The sequence below is a fragment of the Pongo abelii genome, chromosome 14 (genome assembly GCF_028885655.2).
Source record: "Pongo abelii isolate AG06213 chromosome 14, NHGRI_mPonAbe1-v2.0_pri, whole genome shotgun sequence".
Lineage (NCBI taxonomy): Eukaryota > Metazoa > Chordata > Mammalia > Primates > Hominidae > Pongo > Pongo abelii.
In genome coordinates this window covers 30853800-30879463 of record NC_071999.2, presented here as the reverse complement: position 1 = coordinate 30879463, position 25664 = coordinate 30853800, and the positions used below count along the sequence as shown (strand labels likewise).

The 25664-nt window shown below is 44.0% G+C and overlaps 1 protein-coding gene across 6 annotated transcripts in view; it reads right to left on the bottom strand.

The window, feature by feature from the left end:
• The window catches only part of ATP8A2 (ATPase phospholipid transporting 8A2), a 663838-nt gene that overhangs the window by 53581 nt on the left and 584593 nt on the right, over positions 1-25664 (bottom strand). For all 6 annotated transcript variants that reach the window (XM_054528828.2, XM_054528822.2, XM_054528830.2 and 3 more), the window contains one exon: positions 5870-5958. In XM_054528828.2, coding sequence (XP_054384803.1) covers positions 5870-5958 — 89 coding nt within the window. The remainder of the gene's footprint in view (positions 1-5869; positions 5959-25664) is intronic.

Genomic DNA, 25664 nt, shown 5'->3' with positions numbered 1-25664 from the left:
AGATAGAATGAGAACAAAAACTGAGCACCTTTGCCCAGAAATGAAAACAGTGTCATGGGAACATTCTGAAGATGTGGGCTCTTCCTGAAGAATCCTGTACCACCTCACCCACCCTCCACCTTCAAGGAAAGAAAGCCTGTTAAGATAATGTGAGCCATCTCCCAACACTCCGAGTTAATCTATAATGGAGTATTAGCACTGAGACACTGTATATGCCCCTGTCATCCTTTCCCCCAAAGTAAACAAGGGAAAGCCACACAGGCTTTAACACATAATACCTTACTTAATTCCATCAAACAGTGTCCTGAGACTCAGGATTGATAAAATACTGCAGTTCAAAGCAGAGCCTGTGGAATTTTAATTTAAACAATAAATGAGCAAATATCTAACAGTTGGCTGGAAAGGAGAGTCAAAAACGATGTTAAAATGTACCCTGTTAATTATTATGTAATATGTGGGGCCCCAAAAGTGGTCTTTTATCTCCTGGGCTTCTGGGGTTAGACTGACAACAAGGCCACCGAGTGCCTGCCCGGCCTGCCCGGCCTGCCCTGAGCCACGGGCTTGCACAGGTCCTAGAACAGCCTGGTTACTCCTGAAGGATGAGCAGCATCGCTGGTTCTTCCAGGATCGCTCTCTCCACCATCACCCTCCCTCCCTCTCCCTCTCCCTTTTCCCCTGCACAGGGGTAGAACAGACCCCATTGTTATTTCCCGGGCTGGGAGGAAAGGGGGTTCCTAAGTGGGAGGCTGGAATAGGAAGGTGGGGCACTGGGAACCTACAGCTTAGGTCAGAATCCAACCCACTGTGGAAGCTGCCATTTTCACTCAATCACAACACGGCCTCAGAGGGCAATGGTCTGAGCATGTCAGTGCTCCCAGGCGCATTGTGCGTGCTCTCAGGGGATGAAACTGCGCTCATATTCAAGAGTTACTCAGCAATTTGATACTATTTCCACTAGTTTAGACCCTGTGAACTAGCCTGGGAACTTTGTTGCTATTGGAAAACACTGAATTGCAATGCTGGGGATGATTCAACTTCTCTTTCTGCATGTATTTAACAGCACCTGAGTTAAGGGAGGCTGGCAATTTAAAACCCTGTTCTCAAGCACCTTTATCTAATAACGCCTGAATTAGAAAAACTGATCAGAAAATCTCCCCTGTCTAAAGGTTACATGTGAGTGGTCTAAAATTAATATTTATAGGTTATAAAGTCAGTTGTTAAGCATTAACCACTGGCATGTCACTTAGGTCTTACCAGGAGCTGGGGTTTGGCATGTTCTGAGTCACAGCTTTGACAGAGTAAGTCCCTTATCTGTAAATGGCTTATTACCCAGTGGTCCAGGGCTTGCTTCATCTAACCCCACATCAAGAGGCTGGATGACCACAGAAGGGACAGAGTTGGGGTGCTGGCTACTGACTCATGAGTGTGAGAGTTGTCTGTGAGTCTTCAGATATACCTAAGGGTGTCTCCAGGTTCTCAGAGACTTTTAAAAGAAATAGACTGTTTAAGGATCTTGAACTTTCCATCCTTTTTTTTTTTTTCTGAAACTCTTTCCCTGGACTCTTCTTTTGTATGCAAGAACAGCAAGTCAAAAGGAAACGTTTAATTCTAAACGTGAATGGAAGTGTAAATATAACGTGCTGCAAAAGAAATTAGTTTAGTTAGAAAGTTAAAAGAAATCAAGGTCCATTTGTGTATAGAAATTGCTCATTACCTCTTCTTTCCATTTAACTGCCTATCTGGGATTATAATAAGGAAATGAAGTCATTCTGGAATCGGGGACTGTATTGTTAATGTACAGTAAAATACAGGAGATACAGCTAGATAAAAGCAAACGGGTTCCTCTGTGTTCAGTGGCCTTGAGCTTGTATTATTTTTATAAAGCAATACTAACAAATTTCACCTAGATGAAAGTGGTACGTGGCAGCTTACCTAAGCATGCTGTCATCAGTAAACATTTTGGATGAATATAAGCGCAAGGATATCAAAATAGTTCTGGGCAATTTAAACTTCATGCATCTAATAAAATTACTCATTAGCCAGGTATCACATATAATCAATCAATTATTTTAATAAAAGGTAGGTTAGTTTTGTCCCATATGAAAATTTTGGTTAGCAGGATAATAGCGTAGGCATTTTATGGCGTGCCAAATCTGACTTAAGATAGTCTAATAATGGATCTTCATCCAGAAAGCTGACAGACTTCATGGAAAAAGTGATTGAATTACCTCATTCTGGTTCTCTTTTCTTACTCTTAACAGCTCAGGTCCTGAAATGGAAGCGAGAAACTGGGCAAAGAAATGGGGAAAATGTAGAAAGATGGAGCAACTCACTTTCTTCAGTGCTCACAGAAATATACTTGAAAAGGCAGGCCTGCCTTGAGCTGGAATTTAAAAGCCTTTTTTTTCTTTGAGATGGAGTCTCACTCTGTCACCCAGGCTGGAGTGCAATTGGCGCCATCTCGGCTCACTGCAACCTCCGCCTCCCGGGTTCAAGCCATTCCCCCTCCTCAGCCTCCTGAGTAGCTGGGATTACAGGCACTCACCATCATGCCCAGTTAATTTTTGTATTTTTGTAGAGACAGGGTTTCACCATGTTGGCCGGGCTGGTCTTGAACTCTTGACCCCAGGTGATCCTCCCACCTCGGCCTCCCAAAGTGCTGGGATTACAGGTGTGAGCCACCACGCCTGGCCTAAAAGCCTTTTCAAAAGAGAGTGATAACCACCAAAGTTCAGAACAAAACAAAGCATCCTTAAGATGGGCCCAAGGCAAGATGAGAGGCCCGCAGCACCCCTGTGGAAGCTCTCCCGGCATCACCACATGCTGCTGTCACAGGGCAGGGTCTTCAGCTGCCCCTGTGCCCACTCTCAAATGCACACCCCTTCTGGGAACCCCAAGGTGCATCACAGATATCGTGCCTCAGTAGATACTTGACAACTCAAATCCAATGATGGGTGGTTGGGGACAAGCAGGATTAGTATTTTTGTTCAGTGCATGGGAAGAAGAAGCCAACAGCGTTTTCTAAAGCTGCAATTCAGAAAGAGAAATCTCAGCGAAGCCCCGTAGCCTTCTCAGAGGTAACTGATTCACAATAGGCCTTCTCTTTTTGCGAGAAGCCTCCAAATTTACTTGCCTCAAAAACAAATACTTCGGGTTTGGAGTATAATATGAGACATAATATGGGCCTCACGATCAAAGGGATAATGTGCCAATAAACCAAAAAATGTCTTGTTTTTGAGGAGAGGGGTGAGGGTAGTTTAGATATTAAATAGATATTACAAATTGAGCATATATGTTCTTTGGGCAAATATTCCAGCTGACAGCCAATATACGCTATTTTCCCTTCTCCCCTAAATAAAACAAGACAAAAATCCATTTTAGAAAGCACCACTGGAATTCAGCAGGGGCCTTCTGGCTCAGCCCAGAGCTGAGATGCTGTTGGCTCCCGGGAAAAGCTGAGTTCTGGGCCCGTGGTGCCAGGTGCTGGGTGGCCGAGTGCTCCTGCTGCAGAGTGACGACCCTCAGTCTTCCTTGCTTGCCCTGCGGGCACCTCCGCTGCAGAGCCCGGGTTTATGCTCTGACCCAGTTGGCAAGCTCCTTGGAAAGGAAGTGACTTTTACTCTTTCCATGTGGTGAAGCTGGGAGTAGTGTCATTTGATTTATCCTTTTTAAAATGCAAATGGTGCTAATTTTATAGTGCCAGGGGAAACCAAAAACAAGTCCTGTTTGAGGGAATAGATAATTTGCTTTGTGGTGACAGGGAATGATTACTCAGAACGCACTGGAAAAGAGCCAGAAAATGGACAAAGAGGCACAGACACTTCGTAATCTATAAACATTCTCTTTCAGATGGAAGAAAGAGACTATTGCTAAAGTCTTCTGCAAATATACAGTCTCAATAGAATTTTTTTAATGACACTAATTTGAGATAGCTGAATTAAAATAAACTAATTTATAATCATGTTACTAGTTTTCAATCACTATAAATAGAAAAGGCCAGCTGATGCGGCCAAGACTATTCTCTATTTATCTAAAACTGACTTATCTTTGCAAAACAAAGATTTTGAACAAATTCAGCAAGGGACTAGATTGTGTCACAATTGGGCCTATTGGCTGAAAGAGCAAATAACAGAACTAATATTTTCTTTCTTTTCTTTTTATTTTTATTTATTTATTTTTTTGAGACGGAGTCTCACTCTGTCGCCCAGGCTGGAGTGCAGTGGCATGATCTCAGCTCACTGCAACCTCCGCCTCCCAGGTTCAGGCGATTCTCCTGCCTCAGCCTCCCAAGTAGCTGGGACTACAGGTGCCTGCCACCAGGCCCAGCTAATTTTTGTATTTTTAGTAGAGACGGAGTTTCTCAATGTTGGCCAGGATGGTCTCGACCGCTTAACCTTGTGATCCACTGCACCCGGCCAGAACTAGTATGTTCTTACAGTACATCTATTAGATTAAGAAAATATTTTTTTCTGGCTGTAATCTTTTCATTTCTGAGGATTCTGATTCTGTTATTTGCAGAACATGGTTTTACCAAATAAAATGGAAGTAATGGTAAATCAAAGAATTTAAGAAATGAGAATTATTTAATTTTTTAACAGTTAAAAAACTTAGTGAACAGGAAAAAAAAAAGAAAATCCACGTTATAATATTCTTTGCCCCTCTATCTAGATTTGCATGAGGTATCATCGGTTGTCAAGATAATGCCAAAATGAGGACTTTTTCAAAAGACATCCGTAACTGTCAGGCAAGAAAAATTCTCACTGAGTGTGGGAGGAACGGAGGGCTAAAAATGAAATCTGAGGTCTTTTCCTGGAAGGTTTGGATTAAAGTCTCACTTCTCTATCTCAGAGCCCCAAAATAATTGTGTTTTGCCCAAAGTAAAGCCGAGCTCGGAGTCTCAATTTTCAGAGAAGTTGGCACCTATTTGTAGGAGAAATTGGGTCGACCCAAAACAAAAATCAGTCATATTTTATTTGGAGCAGCCCCTCCTTTTGCTCATGGATAAAATTAAAATTTACATGACCTTGGAAGTTAGTCGCTTCTTTTATATTGTAACAAGTTATCTTGAAAATGATATATGTTAAAACATAAAAGCAAAATTGAATATGAATGATTTCCTATTTAACCTATATGATAATACCATGTTTGTGACTGGTTTCCTCACAGACCTGTGAACTAACTCTCTAGAAGAATTTTATTGAAAGTATTCCTGCTCTGAGTTGTTTGGAAAAATGAAGAGTACTTCATTCTTGTAATTTTAAATGACTTACCTATACATAGCTTCCCTCTAAGCATGGGAAGTGAAGCCAGGCCATACTTGTGACCACTTAGCACTGAGTTTATGATATAAAGAGAGATGAGTTTTGAGTAATACTTTCTCAATTCGATGGAATGGGTGTGTACTTAGAAACTCTGCCTTATAAGGCAACATTCCTATTGATCTTCATAGTTTCTCTCAGGGCTCCTTTGTGTCTGTATTTTTTCTTTTCTTTTTGTTTCTTTTTATTTAAAGACAGAGTCTTGCTCTGTTGCCCAGGCTGGAGTGTAGTGGCACGACTATAGCTCATTGCAGCCTCAAACACCTGGGCTCAAGTGATCTTCCCACCTTGGCCTCCTAAGTAGCTGAGACTAGACGTATGTGCCGCCATGCCCAGCTGATTTTTCTATTGTTACGGTTGTCTATATTTTCATATCAAGATGAAGCACAAGTTAAACTAAAAAAATTGTTTTTTCATTTCTGGCAGGTGGCAGGAGACCCATTTCTTCCGAATTCCTGTCATTCTCATACCCTGTATCAGGGCTCATGAGAAAGACAATTCCAGGGACAGATGAGCCAGACTTGGGGTCCCCACTTCACTGTTAAACTTACGCTCTCCATGCCACATCTTCAATCAAACAGGCAGTAGGAACCAGAAATAATCCCAACCAGAAGTGTGCGGAGCTCAGGACCATAGTTGCCTGCAAGAAATAGAAGTGACACTTGCTTGAATACTTTCTCTTTCAAAAACAGAGCAACATGATGTAATCAAGGATAATATTTCACAATACAAAAACAACAGATCGCATTAAATGCAATGAGAGGTAACCCATGCACTGGCAGGACCAGCAGGGGGACGGATGGGGCTTGCTCCTCTCTGCAGCCTTCTCTCTTCTCACTTTCATTCTTCTAGTTTGACGTGTGTCCTTGCCTCTCTTTTATAAAGTGCTTCAAGCCCCTTCTGAACAGGATGTTGTCTTAAATCCTTCCTAAAGAGAGCTGTTGGAGTCACCAACACTGCTTCACTGAGGAGTAAACGTTGCCTCACTAGGCTCCTCCATTCACTCATCATCAGCAACTTTTCTCTCAATGCCCGTTCATTCATGGAGCCAGGACCCATGTCATCGCTACTTGGTACAAGGCATGGTGGTTCTCCCCACCCAGGAAAGGAAGATGAATAGGTTATAGTCCTTGCCTTCAGGGGATTAAATACCCTCTGGTGCAATCTACATTACACAGTGGAATATGGTATATATCATGAAAATACCCGATGGGGTTTCTGGGAAGACTTCTTAAAGACGACAGAGTATGAGATGTGCCTGGAAACAGGAACAGGATTTCAGTAGCTAGAGATGGGTAGAAGGACAGAGATTCCAAGTGGAAGGATGAAGGACAGGGGAGAGCAGCAAGGAGTGCAGCTTTCAAGACTTCCTTGTTCCTGGCATGCTGGTCAGGGATAGCTTGGGAGGGAACAGGTAGAGAGGGTTTTGGGGATCAGAGCTACAGGGCCAAGTTACATGTTAGGTGAGTTGAAAAGAGAACTTAGGGCAAAAGCAGAGGGAGGAAGGAGTTTACTCTGAACAGAGATGGGGGCCTGAGTAGGGCAGATGCCTTCAATTTTGGTTTTGAACGAGCAAAAGCCTGGAGCCTGGAGCTGGCTAGGAATTGGGAGGCTGGCCTACAAGGGTGGGCCACCTGAGAAAGGGACTCAAGTTAGTGTGACAAAACCTTCGTGTTCACCGGATTTCTTTTCTGGAGGCCTCAAACATTTGGTCCTACTGGAATAGAAGTTTTGCTAGGGCTCACTGCAAAGGAGAGTGAGACTTACAGAGGGAGGGAGAGCAGAGGGCCTGAGTCACAATTAACCACCTCTGGGACCCCCACAGGGACTGGGAGGGTCTAAGAATCCTGGAGGCCTGGAGTAGCTCCCTTTATACAGTAAAATGAGGGCAGGATTCACCTGACTCAAGCCTGGCATCCAAGAGTCAACCCACTCTTCGGTTTCCATCCTCTGCTCCAGCTGGATGGCCACATGCATTGCAGCCCTGCTGCTCCCTCTGCCCTGCAGGGCTTCCCTGCCCAGCGTCTATACTCACAGCATCCCCACCCACTTACCCTGATCCCAAGCACCCAGCTTCCCCATCTGGCCAAGGCCATGCCTAACCACAGCCCTCCTGCCTCTGGGCCCCTTCACATAGCCCTGTTGGTGGTGCTTGGCATTTTATGACAATTAAACCAAAAAGCAGTGAGGTTTACAGGAAAAGAGTCGAAATCCAACCCTGGAATGGGATGACTTGCTTTCCTTTTCAAACAACCAAGAGTACCAGCTTTTACAACCTTAAAAATGTGTGAGTACATTTTGCCCCATCAATTACATCTCTCAGAATTCATCCTAAGGAAGGAAGAAAACATGCAAAGAAGCAAGTACAATGATATTCACAAGAGTGCTATTCTATCAAAGAAACCAGAAGTAGATGTCCCAGGAGAAGATCTATTAAATATACCATGGCACTTACATACAATGTATTTCCATGCAAGCAATTAAAGTAATGTAGAATTATATTTGTTGACAGAGATGTCGTATTCTACTGCCACTGAGAAACATGGGCTCTGTGATAACATCTCATAGAGGACCTATCATGGCGGTTGTGGGAAAGGAAGCACCACTGGCCCAAGCTTCAAAATTAAACTTGAAGGTGTCACGCCTATATGAGGTATGCCCACACGTACACATCTTTATTACATCTTTATTACACATTTGTCAATACATATTAATAGATACCATCATTTTTGTAGTCCCGTTTTGGTATTTCCTTACCTTTACAAAAACATTCCAGGACTTCAAAAACAGTGGAGTGTCCCAGGCCCCGATGGACTTGAGAGTGCCTCCTTCAAGTGTGGGCATGCTTACACGCTCAGGAACAATGCACGGAATGGTATATGGAAACCAGGATCTGGGTGGCACAACTGGTGATTTCTATTGTCATATCTCTTTGTGTATCTCCATTTCCTGTTTCTTCTACAGAACACATGTATTTTGGCAAAACTCAACTGTCTCTCCCCAACCAAGAAAACCACAAGAAAGGGATTGGATCAGCCTGCTCCTTCCAGCTCCTACTGTCCTGCCTCCAAGGTAAACAGGGTCTCCAGAGGGGACCTTGGGTTTTGCTCATGCTACAGATGCCCGAGGTGGTGCTTGGCCCCTGGAAGATGGACTTGTTCAAGCTGTACTTGTGGGGATACATGTAGGATCATTCACTGTGTGTATTTATTTAAGAAAACAGTGACTTTACAATAATGTATCATTTAAAATAGATTGTAACTCAAATGTACCCTGTAAATATGTAAAATATTATGTATCAATAAGAAATAGATTATGAAACTCAGAACTTTAGTTGCTGAGGGAAAAAAGGAAAATGAACTTTGAATTCTCTTGTTGAAAACATGAAGCCCGTCCTAAACTAATAAAGGTTATATGGAGACTTGAAAGTATTGTTCTGTTGCTGGCCTTCAAAACTAGGAGCTGTGAATGTGACACATGTAACTAATTTTAAAGGTGTGTCTCAGAAAGGTTCCTACCATCCTAATTTTCACAGATGGACTGAGACCCAGAGTCCTGAAATCCTTCTAAGGTGATCTACTGACCACTTAGGTGCCATATGCCTAGGAACTCACTGCAGTAAATTACAGGAAAGTGAGGCTCAGGTGGATAGAATTATTGATTCATTAGGACACAAGCTGGTGAGAGCCAGACGCAGGATTGGAGGCTTGTCTGATTGTAAAGCCAATGAGCTGTGCAGCACTGCCCGGGGTCAGACTAGGAGCATTAACAAGGGACACCCATGCACCTGCAGATCAGGATTCGTGAATGCATTAGCTTCAGCCATGCCACTAATCATATGCGCCCCAGTGCCCCAGGACCAGCTGTCCACGAATGTGGTGACAAACTAGAAAAGGTTATTTTTATTTTTTTATTTTTATTATACTTTAAGTTCTAGGATATATGTGCAGAACACGTGCAGATTTGTTACACAGGTATACACGTGCCATGGTGGTTTGCTGCACCCATCAACCCGTCACCTACATTAGGTATTTCTCCTAATGCTATCCCTCCCCTAGTCCCTCACCCTTTAATAGGCCCTGGTGTGTGATGTTCCCCACCCTGTGTCCATGTGTTCTCATTGTTCAACTCTCACTTATGAGTGAGAACATGCGGTGTTTGGTTTTCTGTTCCTGTATTAGTTTGCTAACTAACCATCATTCCTGAGAATGATGGCTTCCAGCTTCATCCATGTCCCTGCAAAGGACATGAACTCATCCTTTTTTATGGCTGTATAGTATTCCATGGTTTATATGTGCCACATTTTCTTTATCCAGTCTATCATTGATGGGCATTTGGGTTGGTTCCAAGTCTTTGCTATTGTGAATAGTGCTGCAATAAACATATGTGTACATGTGTCTTTATAGTAGAATGATTCATAATCCTTTGGGTATATACCCAGGAATGGGATTGCTGGGTCATATGGTATTTCTGGTTCTAGATCCTTGAGGAATCACCACACTGTCTTTCACAATGGCTGAACTCATTTATACTCCCACGAACAGTGTAAAAGCATTCCTATTTCTCCACATCCTCTCCAGCATCTTTTGTTTCCTGACTTTTTAATAATCACGATTCTAACTGGCATCAAATGGTATCTCATTGTGGTTTTGACTTGCATTTCTCTAATGACCAGTGATGATGAGAAACTTTGTTTCACACATTTGTTGGCCACATAAATGTCTTCTTTTGAGAAATGTTTGTTCATATCCTTCAGCCACTTTTTGATGGGGTTGTTTTTTCCTTGTAAATTTGTTTAAGTTCCTTGTAGATACTGGATATTAGTCCTTTGTCTGATGGATAGATTGCAAAAATTTTCTCCCATTCTGTAGGTCGCCTGTTCACTCTGATGATAGTTTCTTTTGCTGACGCTCTTTAGTTTAATTAGATCCATTTGTCAATTTTGGCTTTTGTTGCCATTGCTTTTGGCGTTTCAGTCATAAAGTCTTTACCCATGTCTATGTCTTGAATGGCATTGCCTAGGTTTTCTTCTAGGGTATTTATGATTTTAGGTCTTATGTTTAAGTCTTTAATCCATCTTAAGTTAATTTTTTGTATAAGATGTGAGGAAGGGGTCCAGTTTCAGTTTTCTGCATATAGCTAGCCAGTTTTCCTAACACCATTTATTAAATAGGGAATCCTTTCCACATTACTTGCTTTTGTCAAGTTTGTCAAAGATCAGACAGTTGTAGATGTGTGGCATTATTTCTGAGGCCTCTGTTCTGTTCCATTGGTCTATACATCTGTTTTGGTACCAGTACCATGCTGTTTTGGTTACTGTAGCCCTGTAGTATAGTTTGAATTCAGGTAGTGTGATGCCTCCAGCTTTGTTCTTTTTGCTTAGGATTGTCTTGGCTATATGGGCTCTTTTTTGATTCCATATGAAATTTAGGGTAGTTTTTTCTAATTCTGTGAAGAAAGTCAATGGTAGCTTGATGGAGATAGCATTGAATCTACAAATTACTTTGGGCAGTATGGCCATTTTCACGATATTGATTCTTCCTATCCATGAGCATGGAATGTTTTTCCATTTATTTGTGTCCTCTCTTTTCTCCTTGAGCAGTGGTTTGTAGTTCTCCTTGAAGAGGTCCTTCACGTCCCTTGTAAGTTGTATTCCTAGGTATTTTATTCTCTTTGTAGCAATTGTGAATGGAAGTTCACTTATGATTTGGCTCTCTGTCTGTTATTGGTGTATAGGAATGCTTGTGATTTTTGCACATTGATTTTGTATCCTGAGACTTTGCTGAAGTTGCTTATCAGCTTAAGGAGATTTTGGGCTGAGATGATGGGGTTTTCTAAATATACAATCATGTCATGTGCAAACAGAGACGATTTGACTTATTCTCTTCCTATTTGAATACCCTTTATTTCTTTCTCTTGCCTGATTTCCCTGGCCAGAACTTCCAATACTATGTTGAATAGGAGTGGTGAGAGAGGGCATCCTTGTCTTGTGCCAGTTTTCAAAGGGAATGCTTCCAGCTTTTGCCCATTTAGTCTGATATTGGCTGTGAGATTGTCATAAATAGCTCTTATTGAGATACGTTCCATCAATACCTAGTTTACTGAGAGTTTTTAGCAAGAAGGGGTGTTGAATTTTATTGAAGGCCTTTTCTGCATCTAGTGAGATAATCATGTGGTTTTTGTCGTTGATTCTAGTTATGTGATGGATTACGTTCATTGATTTGCATATGTTGAACCTGCCTTGCATCCAGGGATGAAGATGACTTGATGGTAATAGATAAGTTTTTTGATGTGCTGCTGGATTCAGTTTGCCAGTATTTTACTGAGGTTTTTCGCACTGATGTTCTTCAGGGATATTGGCCTGAAATTTTTTGTTTTGTTGTGTCTCTGCCAGGTTTTGGTATCAGGATGATGCTGGCCTCAAAAAATGATTTAGGGAGGTGTCCCTCTTTTTCTATTGTTTGGAATAGTTCCAGAAGGAATGGCACCAGCTCCTCTGTGTACCTCTGGTAGAATTCGGCTGTGAATCCGTCTGGTCCTGGGCTTTTTTTGGGTGGTAGGCTATTAATTATTGCCTCAATTTCAGAACTTGTTATTGGCCTATTCAGGGATTTGACTTCTTCCTGGTTTAGTCTTGGGAGGGTGTATGTGTCCAGGAATTTATCCTTTCTTCTAGATTTTCTAGTTTAATTGCATAGAGGTGTTTATAGTATTCTCTGATGGTAGTTTGTATTTCTCTGGGATCAGTGGTGATATTCCCTTGATCATTTTTCATTGTGTCTATTTGATTCTTCTCTCTTTTCTTCTTTAATAGTCTGGCTAGCAGTCTATTTTGTTAATCTTTTCAAAAAACCAGCTCCTGGATTAATTGATTTTTTGAAGGGTTTTTCATGTCTCTATTTCCTTCAGTTCTGCTCTGATCTTAGTTATTTCTTGTCTTCTCCTAGTATTTGAATTTGTTTGCTCTTGCTTCTCTAGATCTTTTAATGTGATTTTTTATTGTGATGTTTGGGTGTCGATTTTGGATCTTTCCTGCTTTATGTTGTTCTCCACACTGGTTATTCTAGTTAGCAATTCCTCTAACCTTTTTTCAAGGTTCTTAGCTTCCTTGCATTGGGTTAGAACATGCTCCTTTAGCTCAGAAGAGTTTGTTATTACCCACCTTCTGAAACCTACTTCTGTCCATTTGTCAAACTCATTCTCTATCCAGTTTTGTTCCCTTGCTGGTGAGGAGTTGTGATCCTTTGGAGGAGAAGAGGTGTTCTGGTTTTTGGAATTTTCAGCCTTTTTGTGCTGGTTTTTCCTCATCTTTGTGGATTTATCTACCTTTGGTTTTTGATGTTGGTGACCTTCGGATGGGGTTTTTGAGTGGACATCCCTTTTGTTGATGTTGATGAAATTTCTTTCTGTTTGTTAGTTTTCCTTCTAACAGTCAGGTCCCTCTGCTGCAGGTCTGCTGGAGTTTGCTGGAGGTGTTTGCCTGGGTATCAACAGCAGAGGCTGCAAAACAGCAAGAATTGTTGCCTGTTCCTTCCTCTGGAAGCTTCATCCCAGAGGGGCACCCGCCAGATGCCAGTCAGAGCTCTCTTGTATGAGGTGTCTGTCGACTCCTGTTGAGAGGTGGTGTCTCCCAGTCAGGAGGCATAGGGGTCAGGAATCCACTTGAGGAGGCAGTCTGTCCCTTAGCAGAGCTCTAGTGCTCTGCTGGGAGGTCCGCTGCTCTGTTCAGAGTCGGCAGGCAGGAACGTTTAAGTCTGCTGAAGCTGTGCTCACAGCTGCCCCTTCCCCCAGGTGCTCTGTCGCAGGGAGATGGGAGTTTTATCTATAAGCCCCTGATTGGGTCTGCTGCCTTTCTTTCAGAGATGCCCTGTCCAGAGAGGAGGAATCTAGAGAGGCAGTCTGGCTACAGCGGCTTTGCCGAGCTGTGGTGGGCTCCACCCAGTTCAAACTCCCCGGTTGCTTTGTTTACACTGTGAGGGGAAAACTGCCTACTCAAGCCTTAGTAATGGTAGACGCCCCTCCCCTCACCAAGCTTGAGTGTCCCAGGTCAACTTCAGACAGCTGTGCTGGCAGCAAGAATTTCAAGCCAGTGGATCTTAGCTTGTTGGGCTCTGTGGGGGTGGGATCCACTGAGCTAGACCACTTGGCTCCCTGGCTTCAGCCCCCTTTCCAGGGAAGTGAACGGTTCTGTCTTGCTGGCGTTTCAGCTGCCACTGGGGTATGAAAAAAAAAAAACTCCTGCAGTTAGCTTGGTGTCTGCTGAAACAGCCATGCAGTTTTGTGCTTGAAACCCAGGGCCCTGGTGATGTAGGCACCGGAGGGAATCTCCTGATCTGTGGTTTGCGAAGACCATGGGAAAAGCATAGTATCTGGGATGGAATGCATGGTTCCTTACAGCACAGTCCCTCATGGCTTCCCTTGGCTAGGGGAGGGAGTTCCTCAATCCCTTGTGCTTCCCAGGTGAGGCAACGCCCCACCCTGCTTCTGCTCGCCCTCCATGGGCTGCACCCACTATCTAACCAGTCCCAATGAGATGAACCAGGTACCTCAGCTGGAAACGCAGAAATCACTCGCTGTCTGCCTTGATCTCTCTGGGAGCTACAGACTGGAGCTGTTCCCATGTTGGCCGTCTTGCCTATTTCCCTTGTTTTTTGTTTTTTTTTTTTTTTTTAAAGGCTGGAGTAACCAGGGCTACATAAGGTCAGTTTGTATTCCCCAATGTGGCATGGATTTGAAAAGATGTAATAAAGGTGGAGCAGCAACAGTTCACCTGTGAGGAGAAGGAAGTTCAAATTTCTTTGTGCATCACTCTGTGCCAGGACTTCCCATAAAGCATCTTATTTAATCCCCCCATCCCCATTTTACAGAAGAAAATTTAAGTCTGCCCCTTCCCCACAGCACCTGCAGCCAGAGAATTGAGTCCTCAAGATGCTGGTCGGCCCCTGCATGCTGCCCCCTCCCTAAGAGGAGGATAAGCTGCGCTCTCTGCACCTGCACCTCCCTGGACAGACAGAGCTTCTACCTGCACAACACTCATGGCAGAAGCTTCACTTCTATTTCACACCAGAAACACCAGTGCCAACTTCAAATTGTAAGTAAAGAAAATGAGGAGCACTTGCAAAGTTACAAGACAAAAAGAAACACAGGAGAGGACAATTTTTCCAATCCATCCCCACCCAGCATCAACAACACAACAACAAAATAAAACATAACCTGTCAGGACAATCAGATTTGGAAGAATCCTTGCAGTTGCCATTGCCACCTTCTCTTCTCAGCCCTCCTTGCCCCTCAATGTTGCCTCCTAAAATTTCATTCCATTCAAACATCAAGGGAGCTTCTTTGTATTGTTTTTGAGGTTTGGCTTTCTGAAAACCTTGGTTTTCATGAGCGTGCATGTGAAAAGTTAAATCTCCTTCTCTTTTTACTATGAACCTTTTTAGGAAGGATGGCAATGTACATTCCAAACCTATTTGCTCAGGGTGGCTGTGTGGTGCTGACACAATAAAGAGCTGTGCTCCCCTCTAAAGGCTTGGCTGAGATGCAGGTGTGCTGAGCTCACCCATCATCTGCTTGGAAGGCAAATCTCAGTGCAGGATGAATGAAATTGGCCCTAACTCTGCAATGCAACAGAAAAGAAAACTGGCTAGGCGTGGTGGCTCATGCGTGTCATTCCAGCGCTTTGGGATGCTGAGGTGAAGGACGGTTTGAGGTCAGGAGTTTGAGATCAGCCAGGACAACATCATGAGACCCTGTTTCTACAAAAAATAAAAATAGCTGAGTGTGGTAGTGTGCTTGTAGTCCCAGAAATTTGGGAGGCTAAGGTGGGGGGATCGCTTGGGCTCAAGACTTCAAGGCTGAAGTGAGCTATGATTGTGCCACTGCACTCCAGTTTAGGTGACAGAGTGAGACCCTGTCTGGGAGCAAAAAAAAAAGAAGAAAAAGAAAATACCATGGCCAGATGAAGTGCTTAGTGAGCCCACGCTAATTTGGCACAGGAGAGAAGGAAGCAAATTCCAGGTTGAAATATAGTTCTTCATTTCCCAAAATCATTCATGCCCACTCTTTCCCTGTATGAAATGCCTAGAGCTTGGTGTCAATTTTAAGCTTAATTTTACAGCAAACAGGAAGGTATCTCAGTTCAATATACTGGGACATCCTCTGAAGATGATTCTACCAGCACTCATTTCAGAAGCCCTGTGTGAATGCAAAGGAATTCTTAGGTAAACAATGAAGCGATCCCACAGCACCTGCATCCCTACTATAGCTTAAAAACCACCCACACACCCGATTCCGATGTTTAAATAACAAGCCACCAGTATGTCTAGGACACCTGCACAAAGGAGATGTAAACCCACAGCTTCTAGCACAAAAATCTGCCAACTTAACATCCCTGTCACCTGCAACTGATGGCGGGTGAGATTGAGCAACCATCTAAAAATATCATTCCTACAAATTTAGTGTCATTAAAAACAAAAATAACAAACACACTTACTTTGACAGTGGGCTGTATCAGTGTTTTTTGTCACCAAGGCACAAGGGAGTTTTATCAATGAACCTTGCTATTTTGAAACCACAAAAATCAATGGTGGTTCATTAGCATAATAACATGGTAAGGGGTTCTCAAAAGCACCCCCAGTATGCTCTTAACAAGCATATACGCCCCCCAGGAAGATGAGACAATGCTTCCTGGGGGTTATAATTTAAATATGCTAAAATGCACAGATCTTCAGCAATTAACTCAACTGTCTACACCTGTCTAACTACCACCCAAAACAAAATATAGAACATTTCCATTATCCCAGAAAGTCCTCCTGTGCCTTTTTCAGTCAATCTCCACCCTCAATAGGCAGTTCCTGCCCTGCCTGCTGTCACTATAGCTAAGTTTTGCCTGTTCTCAAACTTCATATGAATGAAATGACAGAGTACAGTTCTGTTGAATCTGGCTTCTTTCACTCAACATGATGTCTCTGAGATGGATCCATGCTGTTGCACGTATCTGAAATTCATTCTTTTTCGTTTTGGAATTGTATTCCATTGCACGAATAGATCACAATTTGTTTATCCGGTCTCTTGTTGATGGATGTTTGGGTTATTTCCAGTTTGGGCCTATTATTAAGAATAAGGCTGCTATTTACAAGCTTCTACAAGTCTTTTTTTGTGTGTGGACATGTGTTTCCAATTCTTTTTGGTCAACACCTGGGAGTGGGGTTGCTCTATCATACGGGAAGAGTGTGATTAGCTTTATCAGACACAGCCAAAGAGTTCTCCAAAGTGGCTGTCTGAATAAAGCAAGTGCAGGCACATTCCGGTTGCTCCACATCCTCAGCAGCACTTGGTATAGTGTCTGTTTCCACTCCAGTGGCTCATGGTGGAAAGGGAGTGTGCATGAGGTGGGACAACTCTGGCAAACATTTCCACCACCCTGTGAGCTATTCAGGACCGAAGCAACTGCTCTCCACTGATTTGCAGGACGGCCCAAGGTTACAAGCTCTAGAGAGGAGGCTGGTCTGGAGGCAGCGAGTTACCTCCACCGTTTATTCACAGTCAGGTACAGATCTAACTCCCCCTTCTTCTCTTTCCCCACTTCTTACTACTGCCCTTGCCCTTGACTAGTTAAACAAAATAAAAAATAAATAAATAAAGCTCCAGAAAGGAAACCCTGAAGCAAACAAGAACTCTAGACTCCCTCTCCATTCAGGACATAGAGAATGGGGTGTGTTTGGTTTGAACTGGTGGTAACATTTAAACTCTTGTTCATTGTTAAATAAACAGGCAGGCAGTGAGGAGAAGACATTTCCCAATTTTCCCAAACAGGGTGTGAGGAGGGGGAGTGCTGTTACTGTTCTTTGCCTCCTCATTTGAGAGAAAGGTGAGGCCCTTGACTCCCTCAAATTATTAGCTGATTTTTCTTTTTCAGGTAGTGATCATTTTAATTTCCTATTTTTCTTCTTAGGACCCAATTTTAGAGACCAAAATGTTGGTCTAACCACGTAGCTACTTTACATCACCGAGAACAACCCCTGCCCTACTCTGCTGTGTCTTCCTGAAGCTGTTATCTGGATGTAAAGACAGGTGGTTCCTAGGCCATTCTCCACAGGGCGTGACGTGGGAAACCAGGCAGAGAAACAGCACATCGCCCCTGAGATACGCGACTTTTATTTCCAAGGTAAAAATGGGACAGGTTTAAAACGAGTACTGTGTGGTTTAAAAATAAGCAGTCTGGGCTGGGAGCGGTGGCTCACACCTGTAATCCCTGCACTTTGGGAGGCAGAGGCAGGTGGATCACCTGAGGTCAAGAGTTCGAGATCGGCCTGGCCAATATGGTGAAACCCTGTCCCTACTAAAAGTACAAAAATTAGCCAGGCTTGGTGGTGTGTGCCTATAGTCTCAGCTACTTGGGGGGCTGAGGCAGGAGAATTGCTTGATTCTGGGAGGCAGAGGCGGCAGTGAGCTACGATCTTGCCACTGCACTCCAGCCTGGGTGACAGAGCGAGACCCCGTTTCAGAAAAAAAAGGCAGTCTGTACTCTCTTTTACTTTTAAGAACAACATAAATAAAGCAACGTTCACTGAAGACACACGTGCAGTCTCTATCTTCCGTGTCTCAGGGGCAATTGTCCGGCTGGAGCTACGGGAAGGGCTGCAGAGGCACCTGGATGCCCAGGCTCAATCCTTGCTGGGGCTCTTCTCTGGCAGAGGTGAGGCTGCAGCTTCCAGGAATTATGCTGGGGGCCTGTGTGTCTCTGGCATATTGTTTATATTGTGTGCTTACAGGCAATTTTAACAATCACTATTTCTAGATTGCAATCTTCCTGTGGTTATATAGAAAGCCAAGAGAGGCACTGTGCTGACACAGCAAAGTTATCCCCGTCCAGAAGAGAAAAATTGGATGCCTAACAATCGCCAAACCCCTGATAATTCAGACTATTAGGGTCAATGTCAAAGCGCAGTATTTAGGACAGATACTGATAAAGATAGGGTGGACGGCCACCTCACCTTGTCACCATCTGAATGAGGAGCCCTGAGATGGGTCCCCTCCCACCTGCAATGGCCCACTGGCATCTGCAGGTGGAAGGTGCAGGGATGCAGAGACTAAAGATGTTCTCCTGCCCCTGCAGAGCCCAGCCTTGGAACAGATGGACACCATTTCATTTCATTCACTCACTGCTGGCTGCACTACCTGAACACATGCCCTCTGACACCATCTGTGAGTTACTCAAGCTTCCCACAGCAGAAGGAGAAGGTACTTTGCTCTCCCCTCCTCCCACAGAGGGGGATGAAGTCAGGAGCCTGGCAGAGGCACCGCTGAGGAAGGGCTTCTGAAAGGACCAAAGAAAGTAACCAGCAAGTGTTTCTTGCAAGGCCAAGGAGTTGAAGCTTCCAGGAGGGGCTGGCTGCACAGTCTTGAAAAGCATCATCTGTGTCCCCTCGGGCTGCCATAACAAAACACCACAGACCGGGTGACTTAAAACACAGATATGTATCTGCTTGCAGTCCCGGAGGTTGGAAGTCTGAGATCAGGAAGCCAGCATGGTTGGGTTCTGGCAAGCACCTCTTCCTGGCTTGCAGAGACCTCCCATCTCACTGTGTGCTCCTTTTTGTGCATGAATAGAGCGTGTGATCGAGCTCTCTGCTGTCCCTTAGAAGGGCACTAATCCCAACACAAGGGCCCCACCCTCCTGACCACAGCTAACCCTAGTTATCTGCTCAAGGCCCCATGATGCAACCTTCACATTGGAGGTTAGAGCTGCAACTCTGGGATTTGAAGCAAGACACATTCAGTCCATAGCAAGCATGAGCAGGCTGCCGGGGCTCCAATCCCAGCTCTGCCATTGACTTGTTACTTAACTACTGTAGCTCAGTTTTGTCCTCTGTAAAATGAGGAAAATATACCTTGTAGGGCTACTGTGAGGCTTAAGTGAATTACTAAGTGTAAAGTACTATAAAAGGTGCTTGGCACATGGTAAGTGCCATACATGTTACCTATAACTAATGATTTTTTACACTATTGATTATAACCACAATTCTCATTCAGACATCCTAGATGTGGCCAACGATGATGTGTGCTGATTCCTGAATGAGTTTTGAGGGGGAACTGGGTCCCAGGGAGTACCATCTGCTCCTGCTGTTAGGAGAAGGGCTACCCCACAACTCCTCTCAAGAGAGGTGGAAGGGATGAACTGTGCTATAGAAGTCCCAGATTATACTGGGAATAGGTTGCTGATTGGTGACAGACAGTTAGTGTTAATAGTGACGCTGGTGCCAAGAGAAAGCTAAGTCTCTTTTTTATACTCCAATACAAACATCAGCCCCTGGTGCCTAATGCCCACTGGGTGTCTTCTATTTTAATTAATAGGTGCAGGTGAACGTCCCCTCATCAGGCAGTGGCAAGCATGATGTTCTCTTATCTGCTCTTATCTCCAGAGAACACCACTGAAGACGCACTCAGATGTCGCTCTTTGATGATGAAGGATGTTCACCAATAATTCTCTGCCCAAACAGATGAGAAAAGAGGGGATGATTGCTCATGAAAAGTGTTGTCCACGTAGCTGCACATCAAAAGGCTGACCAGGGTGTCTGCCTGAGTCATGGCCCCAGGAAGAAGAGGGTGATTCTCAGCCCAAGTTGTGCTCCAGAGCCTCAGCTGCTTCCACAGGGATGGGGAAGGAGTGAAGCTGCCTCCATCACACAGAGTGGAACTGCCCAGGCCACATGCTTATTTTTACCTTATCCTTGTCACTGAATGAAAGGGGACTTCCGAGCTGGAAGTCCTGAAGACCCTCTTGGCCTTGAGGCTTTTATGGAGACTCCCAGATGGCAGGAACCATACACTGAAGACTCTAGTCATTGTCACTGATGACGGTAAAGACTTCTCCCACCCCACAGCAGCCACACTGGTGCTAAAGGCAAGCAGTCACCCACAAGGCCTGACAAGAGTGACGCCAGGAAGGACACGGTCCCAACCTCTATTTTCCTACTTAGAATTAATGAAGATGTAGAGAATGGAAATCACATAACAGAAAGTGTATATGCATGAACACACCCTGAATATGAGATATTTCATCTTACCGAAAAGTCCCTGTCAATCACTCCTTTGGGCATTCAGAATACCCCTGAAAATGCTAATTCGACCTGGAAGACGCCTGGATCCTAAATCAGAGTACTGTGTGGGTAGTTACGTCAAGCCACATGATCAACAAGATATATCCTCCTGGATCTTCAATCTCACCCAAAGATTTGGAAAACAGATCCTTTCATATTAAAACCAATAACATGGCCGGGCACGGTGGCTCATGCCTGTAATCCCAGCACTCTAGGAGGCCGAGGTGGGTGGATCACCTGAGGTCAGAAGTTCAAGACCAGCCTGGCCAACATGGCGAAACCCTGTCTCTACTAAAAATACAAAAACTGGCCGGGCGTGGTGGCGCATGGCTGTAATCCCAGCTACTGGGGAGGCTGAGGCAGGAGAATAGCTCCAACTCAGGAGGCAGAGATTGCAGTGAGCCAAGATCGTGCCACTGCACTCCAGCCTGGGCAACAGAGTGAGACTCTGTCTCAAAAAAACAAAACAAACAAACAAAAAAACCAATAACATTTTCGCAATACATTTGAATAATTTATTTTTACCTAAAACTAGCGTCTTTGAGTAAATATCATTTTTGAGATGTAATGCCACAGGATACATACTTGGGCCTCCCAGGGTGTGTCCTTGCTCTCCTCTGTTAGAGGCATTCCATGGGCGAGTTTGAGGAGAGTGGAATTAAGTCAGGAATGTATATGTGGGTTTGAAAATAATTTATATCAGCTTGCAGAGGACATCCACTGGCGACGTGAGGAGGAGCTGAAGACGTTGGGATGGACATGGAGGCCCTGAATTCCCCAACCTTGAACTACATCATGACTGTGCTCATAGCCAGGCTTCTCTTGCTTGTGGTCACTGCTGTGGCTCAAGGTTGTTTTGCCTTCCATGCAGTGGATTTCCTGGGGTGCTTCTCGATCTGTATCTCAGATTTGAGATGTATGAGAGAGACTCTCAGGAGGAGAGAGATGTCCCCTTGGGGACATGGCCATTGGCCTCCTTGACCTCACTGAGTGGCCGGACTCACAGAGATGGTCTCAGCAGTGGAGTAAGGTGGTGAATCGGGAGTGAGGACTCGGGATTCAGACGGACCTGGGATGGAACTGTGCCTCTGAGCCTTAGACTGTGACACTCAAAAGGTTAATTAACCTCTCCGTGCCTCATTTTCCTCCTCTGTAAAATCAAGAACGCCTCACAGGGCTGTCCTGCCTAGCCTGGTCAGCTGTGCTCCCACTGTCACACGATCCATTTCACCAGAACCCTGAGAGGTCCTAGAATGAAACCTTTAAAACTAAGCGTATACTTCTTCCTTCCACAAATTCTAGTCCTCCCCGACCCCCAACATCTGTGCAGTGCCTTGTGCTGATCTTGAAACAGCTCTGACTGTAAAATGACTTAGGTGGAGCCAATGAGCTCAGTGGCTGGAGCACGGTACCAGGCGTCTGAGCCCCTGCCAGCTGGCCGCGATCCATCCCTCAGGCAGCCTTCCCGGAGCAGAAAAACCCAGGGAACCCTTGACGAGACACTTTCTCCAATGTTTTCTTTAACTCTGACAACTGCAACTGAAATTTAGCAGCAGCTTGTCGCACCCCCACAAGGGATTCTTCTTTCTCTCTCTCTCCCTCTCACTGTTACTCTTTTTACTGCCCCTCCACACCAAAGTTCATGGTGGTTGTTGTTATTTTTTAATAGAAAAATGTTCTTGGGGGAGAAAAGACTTGAATTAATAAAGATTTTATGATAACCCAGTGAAAACTGTGAAAAATGTCCATTCCAAGTACCCAATTCAGAAATTAATGCTTTCTAATTTTAATGTTGATTTCTTTCTTTCATGAAATGAATAATGTTACATCCACCATTAACGTGCCTTCCTTCTGCCAGCAGTTTTTGAGAACTTATTTGGTTACTTCTGAGAGACACAAAGATGAAGAAAGCACACTCCCCCAGACCTCATCAATAAGGAGCCACGCATTTGACAGAATGAGGTGCATATTGCAGGCTAACGATTCACACACATACATACACACTGCTGGGGGCACAGGCAGATTCACCAGCACACCCTGCAATCATTCCAACTTCCAACAAGGGTATCCCAAATCATAAACATGTATATTTTTTGCCTAAAACCAACCCTCACTTCCTCCCCCCGTCCCTAGTATTTCCTATTTTCATCAATGACACACTGGCCTCCGGCATAAGTGAGAGGCAGGTCTTGGTTTTAGGCTCCCCTCTCTTCTATCAAACCCTTCTTTCCTGGGTATGCCGACATACGTTATTTCAAAAACCCTTGTAGGGGAGATACTAATTATTCCCATTTTACAGATAAAGGAAATAAAGCTCAGGAGTTGAATGGACAGTCGAAGGTCATACAGTAAGAGACCACCTCAGGATTTGAATCCAGGTCTCTCCGATTCAAGAGTCAGTGCCTGTCCCATGGTGTCAGAGATACATATTTTTAAAATAATTTTTTATTAGCGATAGATACACTCTTGTTATGCTGCCCAGGCTGGAGGGCAGTGGCTGTTCACAGTTGTGAGCTCACTACTGATCAGCACAGTAGTTTTGACCCGCTCTGTTTCTGACCTGGGCTTGTTCATCACTCCTTAGGCAACCTGGTGGTCCCCTGCTCCCAGGAGGTCACCATATTGATGCCAAATTAGTGCAGATACCCTATTGGTATGACACACTACGGAACTCCTGGGCTCAAGCAATCCTTCCACAGGCCTATATTCTTTTCTTTTTTTTTGAGACGAAGGTCACCCAGGCTGGAGTGCAGTGGCGCAATCTCGGCTCACTGCAATTTCTGCCTCCCGGCTTCAAGTGATTCTCTTGCCTCGGCTTCCCAAGTAGCTGGGATTACAGTTATATGCTACCACATCTGGCTGTGTTTTGTATTTTTAGTAGAGACGGGGTTTCATCATGTTGGCCAGGCTGGTCTCAAACTCCTGACCTCAGGTGATCCTCTCACCTCAGCCTCCCAAAGTGCTGGGATTATGGGCTTGAGCCACCCGCCCAGCCCTCACAGGCCTATATGCTTAACAGACAATGGCTTTACTGAATACTTCATCATTTACTAATATTTTCTATTTCATGATTTGCCAGCATTTAAATAACTTCCATTTTAATCGACTGCAAGCCTTTAAATTTGTATAGTCCAGCTTCAATTTTTAGCCCAGTAATCCTAGTCTGACTTTACCATACATAAATTAATTCTTTTACTATATTTCTGACCCTTGTCTTTTTCTATTTTGCTTAAAATGTAACGGTTTAAAATGATAAACGTAATAACTGGACTGTTTCCACAGGATTTCTCTATTCCTCCAGCACACTGCAGTTGTGCTAACTGAGCAAGCAGTCATGCATCATTACACAATAAAGCAAAGCTGCTGTGTCTTGGTGCTCAGTTAATAAGCAACATGCAGCTTATCCATGAATAGAAGGCTGGGAGTCTACACAGGCAGCCAGGTTTGATTGGATTTCATGGTTCCTCACTATTCCTTAGTAGTACAAGTCCGATTAAAGTTGGGATCTATGAAGCGAAAATAACATTAGTCTTCAAATTATACCAGCGGAGATCGACAGGTTACAAAATACAGATGCATATTGCTTAACAATAAAGATACATTTTGGGAAATGCATAGTTAGGTGAGTGCGTCGTTGTGGGAGCATCCTGGAGTTTACTGACACAAACCTGGATGGGATTGCACACTAGACACCTAGGCTATCTTTTACAGCCCGTTGCTTGTAGACTACAAGCTGTACAGCATGTTCCTATACTGAATTATGTAGGCAACTGTAACACAATGCTAAGTATCTGTGCATCTGAACATACAAAAGGTACAGTATAAATATGGCATTATCATCTTAGGGGACCATCCTGGTCATATGTGTGGTCTGCTGTTGACTGAAACGTTGTTACATGGTGCATGACTAGAATCATTTTTAGAAGAGGGAAGTAATTTGAGTGAAGAGAGGAAGCCTCCAGTTGACAGCATAGCAGTTCTCCAGGGATTTCAAGCTTGCAACAGCTGAACTATCCTAGAGGTATTATTATTGTTCTGAGAATCTCTGGAGAGAGGATGCCTCTCCAGATGGCCCACTCTGGACCATCTCAGATGCTCCCTAGGTTCAAACCCTGGAGGCTCATGCTCTCGTTCCTCTAATGGAGCACACAGAGCAGCACAAGGGCTCCAGCTCAGACCCCTCCCTTCTGTGCAATGCCCAAGACTCTCCGCGGGGACATGAAAAACCTCACTGGACAACGCTTGAAATCTAGCAAATGCCCTGTCCATGGACAGGGGAGGGAGTTCTGGCAAAAAGGCAATACTACTCGTCCAGATGGAAAACATCAGGACCTACTTTGTACCACAGGTAGATGTTACTTCCAGGTAGAGCACAGAGCTCACAGTGACAAGCATTCAACATTTTTAGAAGAAAACATAGGAGAATATCTTTATGACCTTGATTAGTTTTTAGAGAACATAGAAACAGCAGAAACCATGAAAGAAAATCAATAAGTTGGCCGGGTGCGGTGGCTCACGCCTGTAATCCCGGCACTTCGGGAGGCCGAGGTGCACGGATCACCTGAGGTCAGGAATTCGAGACCAGCCTGGCCAACATGGTGAAACCCCGTCTCTACTTAAAACACAAAAAATTAGCTGGGTTTGGTAGTACGCACCTGTAATCCCAGCTACTTGAGAGGCTGAGGCAGGAGAATCGCTTGAGCCCGGGAGGCGGATGTTGCAGTGAGCCGAGATCGTGCCACTGCACTCCAGCCTGGGGGACAAGAGCAAGACTTCATCTCAAAAAAAAAAAAAAAAGAAAAAAAAAAGAAAATGGATAAGCTTGCCTACATTAACAATGGAAAACTTTTGTACTAAAAGACACCATAAACAAAGTTAAAGAAAAGCCACAGACTGAGAAATTTGCAATGTGCATTCCATTCCAGATTATGCCCTCTTGGGAAATTCATTCATGTCCACAAATAGATATGTTCAGGAGTGTTCACTATAGCATTTCTGGCAGTTGCAGGGAAAAAAAGGAAACTCAAATGTTTATCAATGGGAGAATAAAAAAAAATTTGGCAAATTTATATAATGGAAAACAGCATTAAAAGGAATGTTCTACAATTATATCAGTATGATAAACTTCAAAAACAGTTGTTTTTTTTTTTAAACCCAGTGTTGAGGAAGAGTACATATAATACAATCTATTTAAAGTTTCAAAACCCTGCATGATCAGCACTGTGTATTGTTAATATTTTCTATA